General features: G+C 41.6%; 1 protein-coding gene across 2 annotated transcripts; it reads left to right on the top strand.

Annotated features, from left to right (window-relative positions):
- Positions 1 to 2356: 2356 nt before the first annotated feature.
- Positions 2357 to 24200, top strand: erich3 (glutamate-rich 3). Of its 2 annotated transcripts, XM_029632055.2 has the most exons (15): positions 2357 to 2528; positions 4348 to 4441; positions 8675 to 8800; positions 9150 to 9221; positions 9374 to 9502; positions 11245 to 11403; positions 11628 to 11840; positions 13172 to 13349; positions 13571 to 13757; positions 14013 to 14245; positions 15938 to 16090; positions 16553 to 16990; positions 18509 to 18643; positions 18748 to 22368; positions 22489 to 24200. In XM_029632055.2, exons 1-14 carry the CDS (start codon positions 2488 to 2490, stop codon positions 22344 to 22346), a joined length of 5757 nt encoding a protein of 1918 aa, XP_029487915.2. In that variant the 5' UTR covers positions 2357 to 2487; the 3' UTR covers positions 22347 to 22368; positions 22489 to 24200. The 2 variants fall into 2 exon arrangements, with proteins under 2 accessions (XP_029487915.2, XP_029487914.2); XM_029632054.2 differs by having other exon boundaries at positions 18748 to 24200.
- The last annotated feature ends 524 nt before the right edge of the window (positions 24201 to 24724 follow it).

The following is a 24724-nucleotide window of genomic DNA, read 5'->3' as shown; positions in this document are numbered from 1 at the left end:
TGTAGATACTGACTCACCATAAAGGGAATCATTTTGGTACTACATCCTTTTACAATGCTTGAATTTTACAGTACTTGCAAATACTCTAACTATTTAAACTATGTTATAATTGCCAGATTAGGCACTAGCTGAATCAAGGAATCTAGAGATAAGAACAGACTTCATTACTGCTCCTCTTGGCTCTCAATATCTAACTAGAAAAAGAAAAACAATCAAAATAGCTTGATATTGAATTTATATACAGTACCAGTCAAATGTTTGGACCTACTTATTTGAGGGTTTTTCTTTATTTTGGCTATTTTCTACATTGTAGAGTAATAGTGAAGACATCACAACTATAAAATAACACATATGGAATCAGGTGGTAACTTTGTTGGTTACTACATGATTCCATGTGTTATTTCATAGTTTTGATGTCTTCACTATTACTTTACAATGTAGAAAATAGTACAAATAAAGTAGGTGTGTCCAAACTTTTGACTGATACTGTATTTCAATGTTATTGACACATAAATGAAAATTAATAGATTTATTAGCACAATTATTATCAAATATGATATTACAATTATAGGAATATTTTAAATATTTTATTTTTGTGTATCTTATATACATATGTAAATAAGGTATTTCTATTTATTTATTTTTATAAATTAGCAAACATTTCTAAAAACCTGTTTTTGCTTTGTCATTATGGGGTATGGAGGAAAAATATAATTTAATCAATTTTAGAAATAGGCTGTAACGTAACAAAATGTGGAAAAAGGGAAGGGGTCTGAATACTTTCTGAATGCACTGTAAGAGTTTGGGTTGTGAGGGTGAAGAAGATGCTGAGCTCAGTAGCTCATGCTCTTCAACCATTGACAAACTGGGATCACAAGCTTTTCCTACACTTTTGCCAGAATTGCCCTTTGGCCAGTCCATCCCTGCCTGGAGGGCTGCAGTATGTGCAGGGTCCTGTCTCAACCTAGCACAAAAACAACTAACAATCACCCAGACCTTGATTGGCTGCCCTCTAGGGTCAGTGAGGAACATTGTCATCATATTGTAAGCCACAAACATTCGTATAAGACCGATGGCTCTATCTACTGGTCAACTGCTGCACTGCAGAGGCCTCTTCAGCAAACAGGTGCTCTCTGACAGTAGCGAGAGGCATTTATTAAGAAACTGGAACGGTTCCTGAGCAAAGATTGGCAACCTTGATCAAAGAGACAGACACAGACTCTGTCTGGCAGAGATAGATGTGTAGCATGCTGTGAAGAATGCAGTTGACCCGATAACATTATTTACATCATATTCCAAATTACATCTTTTCATATTGTGTGGAATGGACCATAGATGTGGAGCTCAGTGACCTGTTATGTGGGGTGGCAGGTAGCTTATTGGTTAAGAGCACTGGGCCAGTAATTGAAAGGTTGTTGGTTTGAATCCCTAGAACCAACTACGTGACAGGCAGTCTATATGCCCTTGACCAAGGCACTTAAGCCTAATTGCTCCAGGGTTGCTAGTTTTTTGCATATCCCACTGAGTGGGATATGAAAAAAATCAAATGTACAGTTCACACACTTGTACATGTGTGAAACAGTAGGACAAATGTAAGCACCCACCTAATTATTATATAATAGTGCATTTTGTATAACTTGTCACTTGATCAACGGTATGCATTGCAATAAGGAGGATTTGGGGTTATTTCCTATATTATAGGCTGTTGGTAACTAGTGATCACTGTGTCTGGTCTCTCATCTCCAGCAGACGGATATCCCGTGAGTGGTTCTTGGTAGTAGGCCTACAGTAGTGCAATGCATGAGTTCAATTGTGGTTCCACACACATCTATAGTGTAGAGGTGAATTGAATACAGTCAGGAATGGACTGGGACCAGAAATCGTCTCAAGAATTTCTGACAACTGACCTTTTTTTATACCTTTATGCCCCCATTATCAGCCCAATAAATACATTTTTGTGCAAAACCCCCAATTTCAACAGGCCCAGTAGGCTAAAGATGGCCCAGCCCATCTGGCATTTGCCAGAACTGCTCTATGGCCAGTCCGACTCTGAATACAGTCCAGGGTTGCTACCTACATAATTATAATTACAAATCAAATTCAAATAAATTAGACAAAAAAACTACAGATTGGGTCCATGCATATTTGATAATAGATATAATATAATATAATTTAGGTCCAATAATTCAGACATGTTTAAAAAAAAATCTAGAATAAAATACGATAGAAAAATACCCTGCAGAAAAAGAAAATAATCCTTACTGTAGTTGTAAGTGGAGACCAGCCTCCTCGATAGCATCGTCACGTGACTTTCCATAGCAACGGGGAAATTGTCATCAGTTCCGCTCGGAAAGAAGTGTAGCAAGTACAGTCAGGTTTTACCAAGCCGGGCATTCGAATAGGACAGTATTCTATTGTCTGGTTCTATATTTGCATGTATTTGAGCAAGGTGGAAAGTCTTCCGACTAGGAGTGCTCCGTTTATTATATGAAACTGCATCCCGAAATCATGAGTCACCTATACCCAGGGTAGGTGCCATTCTTTGGAAATTTTCTACAGGTTGACGTTCCCTAGTGATGATAGAGGTTCTAGTAAGGGCTTGTCTACAGACCCGAATGATAGGGTAGCCTACTTGTTGACAATTCTAAGACTTTATTATTCATGTTTGAAATATTTTTTTACTTCATTGGCTATTGGACTCTGTTTAAAGAAATGCTTGACTTTATGGATTTGAGTAAACAATAAATATTAGTAGCGAATGGAGAGAACGGGACGCGAACTCGGCATAGCCTACACCCTACGCAGCTCGCCAATAGGCGTAACTGAATTGGTGGGAATTGTAACGTGGTTCAAATACAATATAAAAAGTTGTTAAGGACTTTATAGCTAATCATATTTTAGCAAATAGCAACTTAACCTTGATCCAGCTACTGTCATTGCAACACCTTGACGGTTACGCCAAGAGATCCCGAACCTCTTGACGAGATCGACGGGGTGTTACGTTCAGGTCGCTACATTATCAATTCCTTCGATAAAGCGCTTCTATAAAAGAAGTTCCTTGTGTGTATACGCCTCATGGCAAAAACAGTTTTTTTGTGAATTTTCAGGGGGTCACCCCAACCGGGACTTGAACGCTGGTCCAGTGAATGTCATCACCTTTCTTTAGCCATTACACCAAGAGATCTGATCGTAACAAAAATCACGAGGTGTTGTGTTAAAGGGATAGTTTACTTAAATGACAAAATATATATTAATTTCCGTATGACAGAAATCCATACTTTGTTTTTGTTTACCTGGCCACTGTTTCAAATGCTAACTTTTTAGCACTTGTGGCACACATCTAATACCAGTCAATGGAAACAATATAAGCATTTTCACGCTTCATGTCCAAGTCGTCCTAAAGTATCAAATAAAATATGTCAATTATTTTGTTACTTTGAGATGATTTGGACGGGAAGCGTGAAAATGCTTATATTGTTTCCATTGACTTGTATTTGAAATGTGAAACATGTAAAAAATAAAATAAAAATGTGGTCAGATTAACAAACCAAAGCAAGGATTGCCGTCGTACCTTGTCCATATAGTGTTTACAGGGTAAGGAAACCAATATGTCATTTTATAATTTAGTGAATTATCCCTTTAAGTTGGCTTCAATATTATTATTAAGTAGCGTATCTTAGATTGTATCTAAATCATTTGGCCACTCAGAATATCTTTGTATGGGATGAGAAGGTATCCCATGCTCTTGGACAAGCTCTGGTGACCCTACCCCGATGAGAAATCCGTACCGGTGTTATTTAGAGCAGGAGAGAAAGACATGGGCACAAAAGGGCGATTGGGTTAAGTGTGCTATCCATCCTTTAATTCCTAAGGTAATCAGACACGGGTAATAGAGCCAATAGTTGTGGGGAAACTGTAACGCTTTAGGAAATCAAGTCTGTGTTGGAAAGAGCTAGGCAGAATTGAAGTTGAACACATCCGAGGGTAGACCTGACACCATGATAGCCTAGTTAAAGACAAAAACAACAACATGGAAGTTTTTAATTTTTTTAAAAACTAATGGCGCAGATGATTCATTGACATTTAGTCTAGATGTTGTAATGATGAAATTAAGCATAATTGTTACTTTCAGAGGTGATGCAGACTGGTGAACCACTTTAATTCATTAGACAGGTATTCTCAATCCATAATACAACCCACTATAAAGGAGAACAGCCAAAATGAATTACGTTACTGATACATGACATATTAGGCACATTAAATGGATACAGTTCGTATGATTGTTTTCACATAAAAAATAAATAGCCTTTCTGTCATAATGTAATAGGACTTGCCTTCTCTCTTTAGGCTACTTTCAGCCTACAACAGTCTGACAGACAAACACCTTACTGGATACTTCAACAACACCCGGATCAGGAGACATCTCCAGAGAGTTGGCCTGGTATGTCAAGTACACCAGTGGTTAACACTCATCAGCAATATTCTCCTCAAAGTTTGTATTAGTTGATGATGATGTAGCTTTGGTCCCGGGCGTTACAAGCCACACGTAACACCTTGGACCAGAGCAAATGATGATGATGGTGAGGCAATAAGGCACAAGACTACAGTCCTAGCTAAATTCTTTCTTGATAAATTGCTCTTGCTAAGAAGCTATTTTTGTTTCTTTTTGATCCATTCAATTAAAAACAATCACAGTAAGGTACCAAATTGTTACCCAGAAATGATTTGATATTGAGATAAAAACAGCTGAGCTGGACCTTTAATTAAAGAACATTTTCTGCAATTCAGCCTCCCGGGTGGAGCAGTGGTCTCGGGCACTAGCTGTGCCACCAGAGACTCTGGGTTCGCGACCGGGAGGTCCATGGGGCGACGCACAATTGGCCTAGCGTCGTCCGGGTTAGGGAGGGTTTGGCCGGTAGGGATATCCTTGTCTCATCACGCAGTAGCGACCCCTGTGGCGGGCCGAGCGCAGTGCACCCTAACCAGGTCGCCTGGTGCATGGTGTTTCCTCCGACACATTGGTGCGGCTGGCTTCCGGGTTGGATGCGCGCTGTGCTAAGAAGCAGTGCGGCTTGGTTGGGTTGTGTTTCGGAGGGCGCATGGCTTTTGACCGTCTCTCCCGAGCCCGTATGGGAGTTGTGATGAGACAAGATAGTAACTACTAACAATTGGATACCACGAAAAGGGGGTAAACATTTTTTTTTTAAATCTGCAATTCTACACATTTTGCTATGGGGTGGAGAGGGAAAAATGCAGTTACAGCTAATTTCCTGCAATTCTACTCATTTTGCCATGGAGTGGAGATCGTGGCAAATTGAGTGACTGTCAGTGATTGACATAGCGAGAGAAAAACTGCTGATGCACAAACACATTTTGAAATTACACCTGGTGTATTCTACTATTCTTACTCTCAATAGTAAGTTGAGATCCAGACTTAGTTCCTAAGATATATATAGTACCAGTCAAAATTTTGGACACGCCTACTCATTCAAGGGTTTTTCTTTATTATTTTGTTCCTAGACCGTCATTGTAAATATCAATTTGTTCTTAACTGACTTGCCTAGTTAAATAAAATAAAAATAAAAAACGACTTTCAATGTTCTTGATATTTTCAGGGTTGACTGACCTTCATGTCTTTTCTCTTTGCTTATTTGAGCTGTTCTTGACATAATATGGACTTGGTCTTTTACCAAATAGGGCTATCTTCTGTATACCACCCCTACCTTGTCACAACACAACTGATTGGCTCAAATGCATTAAGAATTAAATAAATTCCACAAATTAACTTTTAACATGGCACACCTGTTAATTGAAATGTATTCCAGGTGACTACCTCATGAAGCTGGTTGAGAGAATGCCAAGAGTGTGCAAAGCTGTCATCAAGGCAAACGGTGGCTACTTTGAAGAATCTCAAATATAAAATATATTTGGATTTGTTTAACACTTTTTTGCTTACTACATGATTCCATATGTGTTATTTCATAGTTTTGATGTCTTCACTATTATTCTGCAATGTATTATACAACTCTTGAATGAGTAGGTGTGTCCAAACTTTTGTCTGGTACAGTAATATATATACAGTGGGGCAAAAAAAGTATTTAGTCAGCCACCAATTGTGCAAGTTCTCCCACTTAAAAAGATGAGAGAGAACTGTAATTTTCATCATAGGTACACTTCAACTATGACAGACAAAATGAGAAAAAAAATCCAGAAAATCACATTGTAGGATTTTTAATGAATTTATTTGCAAATTATGGTGGAAAATAAGTATTTGGTCAATAACAAAAGTTTATCTCAATACTTTGTTATATATCCTTTGTTGGCAATGACAGAGGTCAAACGTTTTCTGTAAGTCTTCACAAGGTGTTCACACACTGTTGCTGGTATTTTGGCCCATTCCTCCATGCAGATCTCCTCTAGAGCAGTGATGTTTTGGGGCTGTTGCTGGGCAACACGGACTTTCAACTCCCTCCAAAGATTTTCTATGGGGTTGAGATCTGGAGACTGGCTAGGCCACTCCAGGACCTTGAAATGCTTCTTACGAAGCCACTCCTTCGTTGCCCGGGCGGTGTGTTTGGGATCATTGTCATGCTGAAAGACCCAGCCACGTTTCATCTTCAATGCCCTTGCTGATGGAAGGAGGTTTTCACTCAAAATCTCACGATACATGGCCCCATTCATTCTTTCCTTTACATGGATCAGTCATCCTGGTCCCTTTGCAGAAAAACAGCCCCAAAGCATGATGTTTCCACCCCCATGCTTCACAGTAGGTATGGTGTTCTTTGGATGCAACTCAGCATTCTTTGTCCTCCATACACAACGAGTTGAGTTTTTACCAAAAAGTTATATTTTGGTTTCATCTGACCATATGACATTCTCCCAATCTTCTTCTGGATCATCCAAATGCTCTCTAGCAAACTTCAGACGGGCCTGGACATGTACTGGCTTAAGCAGGGGGACACGTCTGGCACTGCAGGATTTGAGTCCCTGGCGGCGTAGTGTGTTACTGATGGTAGGCTTTGTTACTTTGGTTCTGGGATTTTTGCTCACCGTTCTTGTGATCATTTTGACCCCACGGTGTGAGATCTTGCGTTGAGCCCCAGATCGAGGGAGATTATCAGTGGTCTTGTATGTCTTCCATTTCCTAATAATTGCTCCCACGGTTGATTTCTTCAAACTAAGCTGCTTACCTATTGCAGATTCAGTCTTCCCAGCCTGGTGCAGGTCTACAATTTTGTTTCTGGTGTCCTTTGACAGCTCTTTGGTCTTGGCCATAGTGGAGTTTGGAGTGTGACTGTTTGAGGTTGTGGACAGGTGTCTTTTATACTGATAACAAGTTCAAACAGGTGCCATTAATACAGGTACAGGACAGAGGAGCCTCTTAAAGAAGAAGTTACAGGTCTGTGAGAGCCAGAAATCTTGCTTGTTTGTAGGTGACCAAATACCTATTTTCCACCATAATTTGCAAATAAATTCATTAAAAATCCTACAATGTGATTTTCTGGATATTTTTTTTCTCATTTTGTCTGTCATAGTTGAAGTGTACCTATGATGAAAGTTACAGGCCTCTCATCTTTTTAAGTGGGAGAACTTGCACAATTGGTGGCTGACTAAATACTTTTTTGCCCCACTGTGTGTGTGTGTATATATATATATATATATATATATATATATACACACACTGAGTGGACAAAACATTAACGATACCTGCTCTGTGTGAAAGCTATGTAAAAGCTATGATCCCTTATTGATGTCACTTGTTAAATCCACTTCAATCAGTGTAGATGAAGGGGAGGAGATAAGTTAAAGAAGGATTTTTAAGCTTTGAGACAATTGAGACATCGATTGTGTGTGTGTGTGCTATTCAGAGGGTGAATGGGCAAGTCAACAGATTTAAGTGCCTTTGAAGTGGGTATGGTAGTAGGTGCCAGGCACACCGGTTTGTGTCAAGAACGGCAACGCTGCTGGGTTTTTTCACGCTCAACAGTTTCCCGTGTGTGTCAAGAATGGTCCACCAGTCAAGCATTGGAGTCAACATGGGCCAGCATTCCTGGGGAACACTTTCGACACCTTGTAGAGTCCATGCCCCAACGAATTGAGGCTGTTCGCAGGGCAAAAACGGGGGTGGGGGGGATTAATATTAGGAAGGTGTTCTTAATGTTTCGGTCGGGCTAAGCGATCGCTGATTTCGCTATGCCTGGAACCAGCCTGTATGTCCACGATAATGATGTTGATGCGTGATTTCGACTGGCTCATAAAAAGTTGTATCGTCTCGTTTGGGCACGGTTCACTCTATGTATGGTACTACACAGATCGAAATTCAAAAGTGAAACATTGTTTCTGAGGTTGGACAGGCAGACAGCGAGTCTTATATTTACCAACGCTGAACCAAACAAAATGCTACTGTAGGCTTTGAAGTAAGGGGAAATAATACCGAGTTGAGATAGCAGGCATAGGTGTGTCCGTGACGGCCAATACAGCGCGGCTTGGAACGCTGCTCGTCCAATCAGCATCCAGGATCCAAACAACCAGTTTTGTAATGATGATGATCATGATGTAGTGATGATGACTGAAGTGTATGGGAGACAGAATGGTAAGATAGTAAAAATCTTATTTTGAGGACCGTACAGGCTAATAATAACACTTCCTAATGTGATGTGTGATATTCTATCAGATCACCAGGAGTGGGCGGATTGTCCCAGACAAAGAGTACAGACACAATGTGATGCAGAGAGCGCACCAGAGGCATGTGAGGGAATGCCTGGCCCAGGCCATCTTCCATAAGGTGCTGGACATGGAGGTGAGAGAGGGAGTAGGGTGAAGTTGCCCCTAGACGCTGACCTTGGGTCAGTTTTGCATTCCCCCAACTAGTGTTTTTTATTTTAGTAATTGTTTTTACCTTTATTTAACCAGGAAAGTCCATTGAGACCCGGAGTCTCTTTTTCAAGAGAGACCTGGCCAAGAAGGCAGCAACAATCAATACATTACATAACTAAAACATACAACAATAAGAACATGATTTAGCCTAAATGAAATTGCATTTACGCTCCTGAATATGACCCTGTCCTAGAGACCATGATCCCATTGTTCTGATCGGTGGGTTCTTCCTGCCTCTGCATGAAACGTTAAACATTGTCCTTCTCATCCAGCGTCTCCATCAGATCGAGATCAAGAGGAAGTTGGAGGATTTTGCCCGGAGGGAGAGAGTGCATAAAATCAAGGTGCCTAATTTGGATATGAATATTCTGTATAACCTGTGACTCCTTTGAATGTATTGTATCAAACATAATCGTATGCGACCCAATGTCTCTCATGTATTTTGGAGGGAGTCGTGAGTAAAGGCATTATAACCATAGTCTTTGTCTTGGTGAAGGTGGAACGTTCCAAGAGGTACGAGGAGGAGATAATCCATATCCTGTCTCCACGGCCGCCCACGGGCCCCAGGGTCTCCCACGCACAGCATTCTGGCCCAGAGGGGGAGCACTCTGAATCCTCTGAATCTGTGAGTGATGCCTCTGAGACTATAGCAATGAAGGCAAATGCACAATAATAACAATTTTGATAATGATTGCTCAAGAGTCACATTATTGTGACAAGGTAATGCCGGATAGTTGTGACAAAGGTTCGGAAAATAAGTATCAGTGTTGGCGATTATGATGTTTGTTTTTAAACTTGATCACGTTTGACGTTTTAAGAGTTATTGTCACAAGAGTTATACACATGTAGCAAATTGAACTTTGTTTCAACCACACAGCAGCCATGGAAAATGTATCTCATTGGTAGCTATAGGCTGTATGTTGATGGATGTGTGTGGAGCTGATTCATGGCCCGCGCATCCCAAATGGCACTCTATTCCATATATAGGGATGGGTCCTGGTCAGAAGTAGTGCACTATATAGGGAATAGGGTGCCATTTAGGATGCAAACATAGCCGTACGTGCTGAGATAGTTGCCAGGTTGGTGTTGACGTTCTAGTCAGCAGGTCTGAAGAACACTTCTCTCTTGTGTTTGCTCAATGTCTCGTTTAAGAGTGTATTCAATGTGAAGTGGTGGGATTACACAAGTTTATCTCACGCTTTTGAAATGTAAGATGTGGTAGCTTAATGGCTGAATCAACATATGTCGAGGGGTGAACGCCTGCCTGGGTTTTTCTGGCTTTGATTGTTGTGTTTACTAGAAGTTAGATGGTGTCTCTTGACAAAATCTGCAAACAGATGTATCACAAGCATGTTGGGGCTTGTTCAAATCTTACTATATAGTGTTGCCAAAAATACTTCAAATATCATTAAAAGCACTTGGTTAAACATACACTGAACAAAATATAAATGCAACATGTAAAGTGTTGGGCCCATGTTTCATGAGCTGAATTTAAAAATCCCAGACATTTTCCATATGCACAAAAAGCTTATTTCTCAACAACAAACAATTGCACAAATGTGATTGCATCCCTGTAAATGAGCATTTCTTCTTTGTCAAAATAATCTATCCACCTGACAGGTGTAGCATATCAAGAAGCTGATTAAACAGCTTGATCATTACACAGGTGGACCTTGTGCGGGGGGCAATAAATGACCACTTTAAAATGTGCAGTTTTGTCACACAACACAATGCCACAGATGTCTCAAGTTTTGAGGGAACGTGCAATTGGCATGCTGACTGCAGGAATGTCCACCAGAGCTGTTGCCAGAGAATTTCATGTTAATTTCTCTACCATAAGCTGCCTCCAACGTCGTTTCAGAGAATTTGGCAGTAAGTCCAACCGGCCTCACCCCGCAGACCCTGTGTAACCACGCCAGCCCAGGACCTCCACATCCGGCTTCTTCACCTGCAGGATAGTCTGAGGAGTTTTTATGTCTGTAGTAAAGCCCTTTTGTGGAGAAAAACGCCTTCTGATTGGCTGGGCCTGGCTACCCAGTGGGTGGGCCTATGCCCTCCCAGACCCACCCAAGGCTGCGCCCCTGCCCAGTCATGTGAAATCCATAGATTAGGTCCTAATGTATTTATATAAATTAACCAATTTTCTTATATGAACTGTAACTCAGTAAAATCTTTAAAATTGTTGCATGTTGAATTATATATTTTTGTTCAGTGTAGTAAATTTGTAGATAAGAGCATGTTTAAAATATTGAAACATTTACTATGATGAGCATTTAAATGTCCATCAGAATAAATAAATAAACGTATCCTGCTTAGAATGTATTGTTGATGTGTGTGTGTGTGTGTGTGTGTGTGTGTGTGCCTCAGCCGGGCTCGTCTCGACCCAACACGGCTCCAGGGAAGATGCAGAGGCCGGTGCGTCTGAAGCCCATCCATAGTAACAGCACCACAGCCTCCCACAGACACACCTCCCCCTACAGGCACCATGACTCCTCCAATGAAACGGACCAGCCTTTCAACTGCATTGTGAGACCACCAACGTCGACTGTATTATTTATAACACTATAGCACTCACACACGCACGCAGACACACACAGACTTACGGGGTTGGCCACCAGTGGAGTCTTTATCCCTTAGTCAGAATTCCATGCATGTTTTATTGCACTTGCTTGCCTTTGTATTCCCAGACCCGTATCCGGGCAACTTGTAAATTGAAGCGTTATCACAGGAATTTTGTATTTTCTTTCCAGATGGACAAAGACTCCAGAAGACATTTGACCGGGACAGAGTTTTCCCGTGGTATATCCCCCTACCGCCTTCCAGTCATCAACAACTTTGTTACCCCAGTGCCACCACCGACTAAGAGGAAAGAGAGGGGCGGTTTTAAGGGTACCCCCAATGGCACTTTCAGGGGACGGAGACTGCGCCCCACCACGGCCCCAAGTGGTCCCGGAATGACGGAGGTCTCTTCTCTTCTTTTCTCCCTTCCTTCCTCCCTCTCTATCTCTTCAACCATAGTTCCCTCCACCCTTCAGATGACACATGGTAGCGTGTCCAACCATTCTATAGTCAAGTCTGATCAAACGGGTTGAAAAAAGTCGGTATAAAATAAATAGAATCCGCACACTCGTGAGCTCCACCACGTACCTTTATTATTAAACAAACAGAGTTGTTGGAGATGTGCTTTGATTATGAACTTACACTTTCTTATGATATAAAATACATTTTACCAAGACAAATATGATTATTCATGTTCTGAGTTGTTCAGTTTCTCTAACGTATCATTAACATTATATCGAAGAAGTCCGATTTCGTAACCTAATACATCCGATAATAATCACTGAGCTCTGTTGGCATAGTGGTGCAGGGTTCTCGTAACAACTGTTGAGGATTTTACATTTCGGGGTCGTCGTCTTCAAAATCGTTATCTGCGGGTTTACAAAGAGCTAAATTAGCATGACACGAGCTGAATTAAATGTAAAAGGCTTTGAAAATAAAAAGCTTGGTATAAGCTTGATATGCTCTGTTAATATTTCACAGAGATACGCTTAATATTAAAAGCGTATACAACAATATGAAACTACTACATGTCATGTCTCAAACTCGATATCCATCTTACCTCTATATTGTTTTTATGTCCTGTGGATTCGAGAAGAAAGATGATGAGTTCAACGGGAAAGAGCCTGTCAGGTAGCCAGTAATTTAGCCTTAATTCTTGCACAGAATCCAGCCTAGCTGACGCGATGCAATTTTCCTGATTAAAAAAACAACGTTATTTTATCTGATAGAGAAATTAGGTTTGGACCATTACTTTTCTTAGAGGATTATCTACATAATTAACATAATTCTACCCATTTGTCAAAATATGCGTTTTTTGATTGGACATTCTACACGAGTTTACATTTTTTTTTCTCTACAATAAATACACAGTGATTTTTATGTCAGACCAAATCACACTTCTCTCAGATATACTATGCTTCAGTACCAGTGCACAGCTGCAATTTATAGTACAGTTTGATTACAAGGGCTCTCCAGATAGGCACAGTGACTGTAAGTTAGCGGCCCACTTCTATCATACCCAATAGAAACCATTCAGGTTTTATGGTGCTTACTTAGTGTAATATAATAATAATATAAGCAATTTAGCAAATGCTTTTATCTGAAGTGACTTACAGTCATGCGTATATACATTTTGAATGAATGTCCCCAGCGGGTACTTACTGACCTAATTATTCCTTTGCAGTATTATAAAGGCCGCAGGACACATTGAAAACAAATCTGTTTTTGCTTCCAGGACTCTACTCTCCCGCGGACCTCTGTGCAGAGCAAAGTATGTGTGAGCATGGTGTTCTTTGGGAAGACAGTGCACCTGTCACATGACCTGATGGACATGAGGGATGAGGTGAAGGTGTTCCAGCAGCACTGTGGGGGAGAGAACCTGTGTGTGTACAAGGGCAGACTCCAGGAGGGAGGTCAGTATGGGAACACGCAGGAAGGGAGGTCAGTGAGGGTGTGACAGACAGAGTCGGGTCTATTCGGTCTTGCCCAAATAAAAATAAAAAACACTTTTTTTTAATAGCACTTCATTTTTTTTCTAATCTCAAACCGTTTGCATGCAGATTGCGTAAACATCCCATAAAATATGAAATACTACAATACAACGTATCCACTTTACCTCTATTTATTTTTTTAGAGACGTTCCAGTTTGTGTCGCGGCGCCACCGTGGCTTCCCCTTCAGCCTGACGTTCTTTCTCAACGGGCTGCAGGTGGAGCGCCTCAGCTCCTGCTGTGAGTTCAAACACAGGAAGGGTTCCCGGCTAGGAGGCCGCCGCGGACATTTTGGATTCTCCAGCACGGAGGGAGCCTCGCCCTGCTACAGGTGAGATACAGTAACAGCAGGATTTTAAAAGTACGTGTTACTGTCTGAGAATGGAGTGGTCATTTCGAAAGCAAAGATGTTATCCTGAGTGTTAGAAAATGTATATTCAATCCAAACTTTTTTTTTAGCACCTCTATTATCTGAATTTGTCAATAAAACCCCAATTATGATGAAATGTCAGTGATACACGTTCAATGTCTGCAGTTTAATCAGGTCACAAGGATACAGTATGTGAGGTTCATTTTCATTTTCCAGGTGTATCATAGCCATGGGGTTAGACAAGAAGCCCACCCCTCCTCCAAAGAGAATCAAAGAGGAAATCATAGTCACCCGCCCTCTAAACACTGGGAAGGACACTGCAGGGGTGGAGGAGGAGATGATTGGTAAAGACAGTCACTCTCAACCAGAGCCTGAGACAACTCCGCCACAGGACATGGAGACAGAGATCAAAGAAGACATTCCAGAAGAGGAGGACAAACCAAAAGATGGTACACTGAGCTACACAGATGGAGACCTGAGAGTTATATCAATATTATATTGACATTTTGGTAATACTTTACTGTAGCCCCACTTACATGCATTTATAAAGCCTTTATAACAGCTACAGTTGAAGTCGGAAGTTTACATACACTTAGGTTGGAGTCATTAAAACTCGTTTTTCAACCACTCCACAAATTTCTTGTTAACAAACTATAGTTTTGGCAAGTCGGTTAGGACATCTACTTTGTGCATGACACAAGGAATTTTTCCAACAATTGTTTACAGACAGATTATTTCACTGTATCACAATTCCAGTGGGTCAGAAGTTGACTGTGCCTTTAAACAGCTTGGGAAATTCCAGAAAATGATGTCATGGCTTTAGAAGCTTCTGATAGGCTAATTGACATCATTTGAGTCAATCGGAGGAGGTGTACCTGTGGATGTATTTCAAGGCCTACCTTCAAACGCAGTGCCTCTTTGCTTGACATCATGGGAAAATCAAAAGAAATCAGCCAAGACCTCAGAAAAATAATTGTAGACCTCCACAAGTCCGGTTCATCCTTGGGAGCAATTTCCAAATGCCTGAAGGTACGACGTTCATCTGTACAAACACTAGTCTGCAAGTATAAACACCATGGGACCATGCAGCAGTCATACCGCTCAGGAAGGAGACGTGTTCTGTCTCCTAGAGATGAACGTACTTTGGTGCGAAAAATGTAAATCAATCCCAGAACAACAGCAAAGGACCTTGTGTGAAGATGCTGGAGGAAACAGGTACAAAAGTATCAATATCCACAGTAAAATGAGTCCTATATCGACATGACCTGAACGGCAGCTCAGCAAGGAAGAAGCCACTGCTCCAAAACCACCATAAAAAAAACAGACTACGGTTTGCAACTGCACATAGAGACAAAGATCATACTTTTTTTTTTAGAAATGTCCTCTGGTCTGATGAAACAAAAATAGAACTGTTTGGCCATAATGACCATTGTTATGTTTGGAGGAAAAAGGGGGACGCTTGCAAGCCGAAGAGTACCATCCCAACCATGAAGCACGGGGGTGGCATCATGTTGTGGGGGTGCTTTGTGGGGGTGCTTTGCTGCAGGAGGGACTGGTGATCCTAACTGACCTATGACAGGGAATTTTTACTAGGATTAAATGTCAGGAATTGTGAAAAACTGAGTTTAAATGTATTTGGCTAAGGTGTATGTAAACTTCCAACTTCAACTGTACATGAAGACATAACATCCATCATAGGCTGTCATAAACAAGGCATAAGTTACCAATATTTTTGTGAAAATTATTAATAATACCTAGTCAGTTGTCCAACTGAATGTACTCAACTGAAATGTGTCTCCCGCATTTAGCCTAACCCCTCTGAATTAGAGAGGTGCGCGGGGCTGCCTTAATCAACATCCACGTCTTCAGCACTCAGGGAACAGTGGGTTAACTGCCTTGCTCAGGGCAGAAAGACACATTTTTACCTTGTCAGCTCAGGGATTTGATCCAGCAACCTTCTGGTTATTGGCCCAATACTCTAACCACTAGGCTACCTGCCATCCCATAATAGAAGCATAGTTGTTGCTCTGTCTAACACTCTATGGTACAAGATTAAAATCATCTTAATAAGATAGTTAATCATGTTAAGAATCGTTTTTTATGCTATGGAGTCATAAGGCGCTATTTGTTTTTCCCAACAGACTATGAAGAGGACTTTGAGGCGGATGACGAGGGGCAGGCTGAGGACAGAGGAGAAGAGAAAGACAAGAAAAGTGTTCCTCCCTCCAGCGAAAGAGACGGAGAGGATAGAGAGAAAGGCGACCAGTCTGACAGTGAGGACGATGACAAAGTTGGTTAGTTAATAATCTTGAAAAATCTTGATTTATAATCAAAGGAAAATGAATTAAATAGAAGAGTTTACACCCCAATCCAAATATAGTCCACTTCATCCATTCATTGTTGATTTCAAACCAAATATATCACACTTCATCCCTTCATCATAGATCTCAATCCAAATATAGTCCACTTCATCCATTCATCTTAGATCTGAATCCAAATATAGTCCACTTCATCCATTCATCGTAGATCTCAATCCAAATATAGTCCACTTCATCCATTCATCGTAGATCTCAATCCAAATATAGTCCACTTCATCCATTCATCGTAGATCTCAATCCAAATATAGTCCTCTTCATCCATTCATCGTAGATCTGAATCCAAATATAGTCCACTTCATCCATTCATCGTAGATCTTAGCTCTTTAAATGATAAATGTTCTATTCCTTTGTCTCCTGTTAACACTGTCTCCCTTGTAGAAGAGAGAAGGTCAAGGTCGAGGTCAGACTCCAGCTCCTCAGGAAGTGACATGGACGACAGTGAGGCTGAGGCCAAGGAGGACCAAGCAGTCAACCAGGCAGCTGACCTAGAGGAGGCTCCTCCCCAGGCTGAACAGGCAAAAGACACCCCCACCACCATAGCACCTGATCCAGACCAACCACCCACAGAGGATCCCACCACAGCCACAGAGAGCAGCTCTCCTACCCCACCCCAGACCACCTCGACTGGGGAGGAAGACACAGGGACCTTGGGGTACAGCCCTGGGGACAGCACAGCGAGACCCACAGAGCTTGAGGTGTCAGACACAAGTGGGCTGTCGGAGGAGGGGAAAGGTGCTGAGGCTAAGGAGGAAGACGACAAGGAGAGTGGGGCTAAGGCGGAGGGTGAGTCGACACAGGAGGAGGACCCTGAGAGGGGTAAGTATGTACCGTCACATCCAGACTCGCCTGAGTGAGAGCTGTACCCCTCCCCTCCCCGGGGGCCTTTTCCATAATCAGAGCTGTTAGTTTTTCTATATAATACAGTAGTTGAGTTTGATATATTTCCATGTATACAGGCCTTTACATAAGAATCCATCGATTTTAATTCTGAGTATTGTGAGATAACAGGTCAGTTCGGATGGTGGAAAAGGTGATTCTGTGTGTTGCTTGGGAGAAACCATTTCCTGCTGCATTTTGGACCTGCCTGTCCTTTTCTCATTCGCCTTCACGCCATTGTAATTGTGATGATAAATAAGATGGCTGTTGGAGCTAAGTGGGAACATGCTTTTTTTGGTCTCATCTGTGTTTGTATTCAAGTGCGTGCCGGTGTTTTTTGGACTTTAATTTGATAAACATTGTAATGTACAGATGTAGGATTTTAATTTGAGCCAGTTTGCTACAGCAGGAAAATAATCCTTAAACAACAGGAAATGTGAATTATTATGTGGATTATAATTCAAGGACCTTTTTGTCGTCTAAAATTTCAAAATGGAAATTACGAACTTCAGGAGGCTTTTTAAACCTCAAATACACTACAAGTTTTACATTTCCTGGATTGCAGGAAAGTTCTCCTGCAACAGCGTGATCAAATTAAGATCCTAGATCTGTAGAATGCCTCTGAGGAATTTGTATTACTTCACCGTAGTTCTTCCTCAGAATTGGTTGAACAGATTTAACATTCTTAATGAACAACTTTGTACTGTATACCTGACAAATGATGTCTGAAAATACTGAGCTGAGGATTGTGAATGTCTGTTTTGGGTTTGCTCTCCTGCGTTCTTTGTTAAGTTGATGTAATTTTGTCCAACACAAAATATCTTTTTAAAATTTGTTTGGGCCCATGAACTTTATCTCTGTATTGCTTTTTGCTTGTTTATTTAGCAGGTTAGTGTTTTTTTTCATGAATCTTGTTCTGGGGGCAGCTCTGTAGAGTGGTCACTAGCTGGCACGGCCACAAACTCCTAAAATCAGATTTTAAACATAACCATAACCATGACATTAACCACACTGCTAACCCTAATGCATAAAACCTTAAATTAAGACCAAAAAGCAAATGTTTTTTTTTTTAAATGAATTTGTACAATATAGCTGGTTTTTACTTTGCAGCTGGCCTATCTAGCAGAAATTGGTCAGTTCTGCCTCCAGGGCCAGATTCATGACAATAAATGTCAACCTGCAATTATTTCATGCATGCTGAACATCTGAATGTGATATACATTATACTATTTTCCTTCAATTGGCTAATGTAAATATTAAAATGAGTCTCTCTCTGAAATGAAGTTTCATTTTACTTTGTTCTGTCTAATGTCCAATCATTGCTTTCAGTTTATTTTGTTTTAATGGCTCCTCATTATGTTCTTTTTGTATATGATTATACTGCTTGTGTTTGTTGACATGTAAAGGTCATTCATTGCATGCTTCACATCTCTGTCTCCTTCCCACGCCAAACCCAAGCCAAGTCTGTGCAGGAGAAACTAGCAGAGGCCATTTTGAAGGAGGCTCAGAGTCACTCAGAGCCAGAGCTGAGTGACACCAGCACTGAGACGGAGGAAGACCCCACTGAGAAAAACCAACAACCAGACACCATTGGTAAGAGCTCCAGTTATTTGTCCTTAATTAACACCTGTGCAGTATATTTAGTGTGTGAGAAAACGTCATTAGTCAGTCACCTACCGCCTATTTTCTTCCCGCAGGTACGGAACCAGAGCAAGCCGGGGCTTTTACTCTGGAGCGTCAGATCAGTACAGAGGAAGTGAAGTGTGAGGAAAGTTCACTCAGTGCACAGGAAATTACCTCACAGAGTGCTGCCGAGGGAAAAGAAGTCGGGACTGAGCTGAAGGAAGAGGAGGAAGATGGTGCACCGGAGTCTGAACAGATAACTGAAGAAACCAGTGGTGTGACAGAGGCGAAAGAGGAGGATCCAAAAGCCAGTCCGGAGACGGATGATCAAGAGGAGGCGGACAGCAAAGTAGAAACAAAGGGGAAAGAAGAGGGCGAAGAAACTAAGGGCAACCAGGAAGAAGATGAGGCTGTGGATCTTCAGGCGGGCGAGCCAGCTAAAGTAAGTGATTCTGTAACTAGTAAAGAGCAGCAGGAAGAGAAAAACACAGCAGATCCTGACATACCACCTAGTGAGTCAGAGGAGATGAAAAGCACCAAAGATGAGTCATCTGCACCAGAAGAACCAGAGAGCAAGACTGAGATAGAAACAGCTGTGACGGATGAGGCAGGGACTGAGGCGGCAGAGAGTGAAGCAGTAGAGATGAAAGCAAAGCCCATTGCGGATTCAGAGTCCCATAGCCACAAAGAGATGCCTATAACTGACAAGGACAGGCAGGGAGATGGGGAGGAGGACACGGTTGGAGGCACAGAGACTGAAGTCACAGCAGATAATTCAAGCAGCGTGTCAGAGAAAAGTGGAGATACTACTGTCTGTGCTGAAAAGACAGCAGAGGGAGCTGAGAAGAGTGAGGATGCACCTGGAGAAACCGAAGCCAAACTTGAGAGTGACACAGGGGAGGCTATGAAGGAAGACAGACTAGAAAAAGAAGCTGGTCCGGATGAAGTTGGAGGAGAAACTACTACAGAGGATAAGGCAAGTGATAAGGTAGAACATGACTTTGCCCAAATTGAAGAAGGGAAAGTAAAGGACGGTGAAAAGACTGGAAATGATAAGAAAGAAGAAAAGCAAGAGCCTGAGGAAGTAAATATTGGAGAAGCTAAGAGAGATGAAGAGAAAGTTAGTGAGGGTAAGTTAGACAGAAGTGAGAAAGATGGGGAGGATAACGCAGAAGAGGGGACACAGGGTGGAGAAAATGCTGAGGGGAATAAGGCAGAGGAGGGAGAAACAGATGACAGCAAAAAGGCAGCAGAAGTAGAAGATAAGGTGGAGTGTGAAGAGAAGGTTGGACAGGTAGAAAAGGAAGATGAGGATGGAGAGGAAATTGTAAAAGAAGGGGGCAAGCTAGAACGTGGGGATATGGTTGAAGAAAATAAAGCAGCAATAGTATCTGAGCATGAAACAGGAGAGAACAAGGGAGAGGAAGTAGTTGAGGAAAATGTTGTGGATGCAGAGGAAGCCAGTGAACTTAAAGCGGAGGAAGGAGAAAACATGACAACAACTGAGGTCAAAGTTGAAGAGACTGAGATCAAAGACAATGTTCAAGAATCTGTATGTGATGCGGACGAGAATGATGAATTTGATGTAGAGAGTGGCTCAGCTCTAATTGTTGGAGATAGCACTGCGGCCAGAGATGAGACCCTAGTCAGCAGGAAAGAAACAGAGAAAAAGGACAGTGAGGTAGATTCTGAAAATGGAGAGACAGCTGCAGCCTCTGAAGTTCAGAGTGACACCGCAAGAGAGGAGACAGAGTCCACAAACCAAGATACCCAAGGCAAAAACAAGGTAGATGAAAAGGACAAGGAGGCAGAAACAAAGACAGATGACCTAAACAAGGTGGAGACAGAGGAAGATCCTAAAGACCAGGAAGAGGCAAATGACACATGTGAAAATACCAAAGTAGATCAGGATGCAGACACAGAAGACAAAAAATCTAAGGCTGAGGAATCTAACAGAGATAGCCATGCTGGTTCACATGTAGGGGACCCAGAGCCAGTTAACACTGGGGCTGAATCCAAAGAAGAGGCTATGTCAGAGAATACTGATAAGGAGACTAAGAATGTCAAGGAGATAGAGGCATCTGTAGAGTCTCAAGAGCAGTCGGAACTAAAAACTCAGTCAAAGGACAGAATTGTAGATGCTACACTTGAGAGTGCAGATAAGAACCCAGATACAAGCACAGATAACTTGGATGATGGCAAAGAGAAAGTTAGTGATGCTACTACAGAGGTGATTGTTGTTTCTGAAGAGACACAAGCTCCAGCTTCAGAACCCAGAGCTATGGAGCTAGAAGATACTACAGAGACTGAATCAGATCTGAAGGAAAAAGAACATAAAACGGAAGACGAATCCACAGAAGGGGCAAGCAAGCCATCTGAAGAAGGAGCCAGCGTTGTCCTGAAACCTCAGTCAGAAACACAACAGAAAGAAAGCAGTGCATCAGGTAAAGACGCTAATGTACTTGAGGAAAGTTTTAAAGCTGAGGACCATGCTGCAACTCCAGAGACCTTGGAGAAAGGAGACAATAGGGATCTTGTAACTAACTGGGTGAATGTACATCAATCCTCAAAGTTCTTTGAGACATTCATAGAGCCCATAGATGACTTTACTTCTGACAATGCCATCAGTGAGTCTAATTCGGATGCCAGGGCTATAGTGCCAACACACGTGACCGAAATTTCCAGACCAGAGAGACCTACTAAAACGGCAAAGACACCAGACCCGAAACCTGACGATCATGATACCAATGCCTCGGAGAGGAGCGCAGCTGTTGGAGGCGGAGCTGGCACCATTGTTGAGAGTATAGTTACGGAACTTAAAGAGGCAGCCCCATCCACAAAGGATGACAATGAGTCAAACAGTAATAACAAGGTGGAAGTGATCCAGTCAGATCTCAGTAGTGCTCACTCAAGAGACGATGACGCCAGTGAAACTGGGCCAACGAAATACTCTCTCGAGGTGGAAGAGGGAACAGAAGTCACTCTCTTCACACTCTCTGCTGAACTTGAAGACAGCAGTAGAGAAGACACAGCTGGGCCACGGGAGGAGGGTCAGGGTTATTCAGAGGAGCTCAAAGGAACAACAGGGATGTCTGAGGATGACAAGGACAAAGATATGACAATGCAGGGAGAAACTGATCTGACAGAAATGTCCAAAAATGATGTTGAAAGGATACAGGGCTCTAACCATTCAGCTGCCAGTGGCAGGCCTGAAAAGATCATTGAGGATCCAGCAGAGACTGAAGAAACCAAAGACAATTCCGGGTTGGATGAGCAACAAACATTGCAAGAGATAACCGTCCTGACAACGCTTTCCAAAAATGGAGATGAAACACAGGAGCAGTCTGAGAGTCCAGAGAATCACTCTGAATCTGGCACAACGTCAAGAGAACCAGAAGACACCAAAGATACAAAGGAACCGAAAGAGCAAGAGGCTGCAGAGGTTACAGAAATAACAGAGCTAAGAGCCATTTCTAAATCTGAGAATGAGAGCCAGGAATACTCCCAAAGTGTACAGCTCCGTTCTAAACAACTGGATGGAAGCAGGAGGGGAGACAAAGAAGATCTACAGCTGATTGACCAGCTGAGCACCTGCTCAGTGGAAGACTCTTCGCTGTTTGGCCACACCTCATACCCTCTGTTGACAACTGCACCGACTGACAGTAACTATTAGAAAGCAACAGGCTGGCACAAGGGTAAGCTGCACCATTATTCCATTTCTATATATCTGAGATTTGTTGATATCTGAACAAGCAAGTAAAATAACACATAGGCCTTTTATTTGGAATGACGTTTGCTCTATCTATATTACAAAGCACTTGAGACAATCAGATGACTGCAGGATGACCAGGAAGGATATTCTTCGACATCACATTCTTTCCAGAGTTGCGTTGTTCTTGAGAGGGACTTGCTGTAATGGTTCTCATGAGAGGACACTGCAGGAACAGTCACTCCACAATTGTGAATACATGTTTGAGTTTACTAAGAGCTTTAATGATTCCCCCCCCCCCTTTTTTTTTACCAGCAAAAAAAGTCTGGGTCATGAAAATGTGTCTTTATAAAAAGTTTTGATAGTAGCATAGATGTTTACAACCATCCCTTTTTGGGGACAAACAGTGAGGCCTTGTCTGCTGGAGGTATCAAGCACAGGTGCTGTCACCAGCCCCCTGTAAACAGATACCCCTCAATTCACGCTGCACAAATAAATAAATCATTCATAGTCGTTAAGCCTGGTGGAGGCCAGCTTGCCCCAAAGCACCTTAACACACTTCGCAAGGTATGGTTGTGTGATGATTGGTTTGGAGAGAAAATAAAATACCACTGACTTAAAGCACTACAACACTTTTGCGTTGATGACAAAGACCTGATTGGATTATAGTTTGGCACGAGCGAGGAAATACAGTTGGCTCTTTATACTGGATGTATAACCTTAATTACACAGATAATGTTCATCGTTTAGACACAGAAAGAAGATGTATGAGATAGGTTTCCATATTTTACATTGTGATAACTCTCCAGAGATTTGTTTCACTTTGTCTGTAACGTATACATGACCTGTTGTCACAAATTGTATCCCTGCATTTCCATTCAACTTTCTAAGTGATTACAATGTATTCCTTTCGAGAATTTTCGAATCCAATTTAATGGACATGCATTGAAATCAAATTCACCCAGTTCATTTGAAAATATTGTACGTCAAACATACAATGATTGCCTGCTGTACACAACTACACAAACAGTAATAATAAAGACTTGCCTCGTTAAATAAAGGTTAAATAAAAGGTCAAAGGTCAAACATACAGTAATAATGGTTGGAGAAATTGTGAAATGTCCTATGTAGGAAACAGTTTGTGTCAAAATGTGTTGCTGCTAACACATCTAATACCTGTATCATTCTTGGTTCGTTTATTTCTTCAGTTGGGGTGGCAGGGTAGCCTAATGGTTAGAGCGGTGGACTAGTAACCGGAAGGTTGCAAGTTCAAATCCCTGAGCTGACAAGGTACAAATCTCTCGTTCTGCCCCTGAACAGGCAGTTAACCCACTGTTCCTACCCTGAACAGGCAGTTAACCCACTGTTCCTAGGCTGTCATTGAAAATAAGAATTTGTTCTTTAACTGACTTTCTAGTTAAATAAAAGTAAACATTTCTTCAGTTGCCATTCATTATGAATCCTGTATTTAATAATGAGGTGTTTATTGTCACAAACAGCGAATGTGTGCAGTGAAATGTGGTGTTTTACAGGGTCAGCCATAGTAGTATGGCGCCCCTGGAGCAAATCAGGGTTAAGTGACATTGCTCAAGGGCACGTCGACTGATTTTTCACCTTGTCGGCTCAGGTATTCAAACCAGCGACCTTGCGGTTACTGACCCAAAGCTATAAACACTAGGCTACCTGTCGCATAGTTTGGTTAGGATTCTTCCTGTTTACGTATAAATTGTTTACGTATATATCATATCAATGTCAAATCATCTAGAATGAAACTCAATGTGATTTCTCTATTTTATTGAAAAATAAAAGCACAAATTGACTGAGCATTCTGAGGCTGAAATATGGTTTTACGGAATGCAATACTATTTTCAAAACCCCCCCCCAAAATGGCCAAATTATTTACAAGACATAAAAACCAACTAAAATCGAATCAAACAGTTCAACACCATGAACAGAGAGAACAGAGTAGATAGCTTTAGGAATACAGATAACGATGTAGCTTATTCTTCTTTCACCCAAAGTGAACGCTCAAGACTAGATAAACCGATATGTTTATGTGATAAACGTATAAAAAAAGGTTATGGCCTTATGAATGTTCATTCCTATGCTTCTTACCATTTCCGTCAGTGGGTGGAAACGGCATATTCCTCCTCAGTTCATCCAGAGATGGACCTTGGGAATCATGTCATCCTCGTTCTAAGGTTGTAATGTACTTCCCACTCTAGAATGCCCTTCGAGCCAGTCAGAAACGAGTATTGAACAATGCCATGGCTTAAAGAATAAATAACCCCTACTTACACCACTTACTTTAAAGCTGAGTTGCGCTAAAGGTGTTTGCCTTG

Source organism: Oncorhynchus nerka, linkage group LG24 (genome assembly GCF_034236695.1).
Source record: "Oncorhynchus nerka isolate Pitt River linkage group LG24, Oner_Uvic_2.0, whole genome shotgun sequence".
Lineage (NCBI taxonomy): Eukaryota > Metazoa > Chordata > Actinopteri > Salmoniformes > Salmonidae > Oncorhynchus > Oncorhynchus nerka.
Note: the sequence above shows the minus strand (reverse complement) of the source record. Positions and strands in the feature narration are given on the sequence as shown.

Excerpts from the sequence above, each read along its gene's own strand:
- erich3 (XM_029632055.2), top strand. The coding sequence starts at position 2,488 with ATGAAACTGCATCCCGAAATCATGAGTCACCTATACCCAGG. Across the intron at positions 9,222-9,373 it reads AGAGAGTGCATAAAATCAAG|GTGGAACGTTCCAAGAGGTA; the intron begins GTGCCTAATTTG and ends GTCTTGGTGAAG. Across the intron at positions 9,503-11,244 it reads ACTCTGAATCCTCTGAATCT|CCGGGCTCGTCTCGACCCAA; the intron begins GTGAGTGATGCC and ends TGTGTGCCTCAG.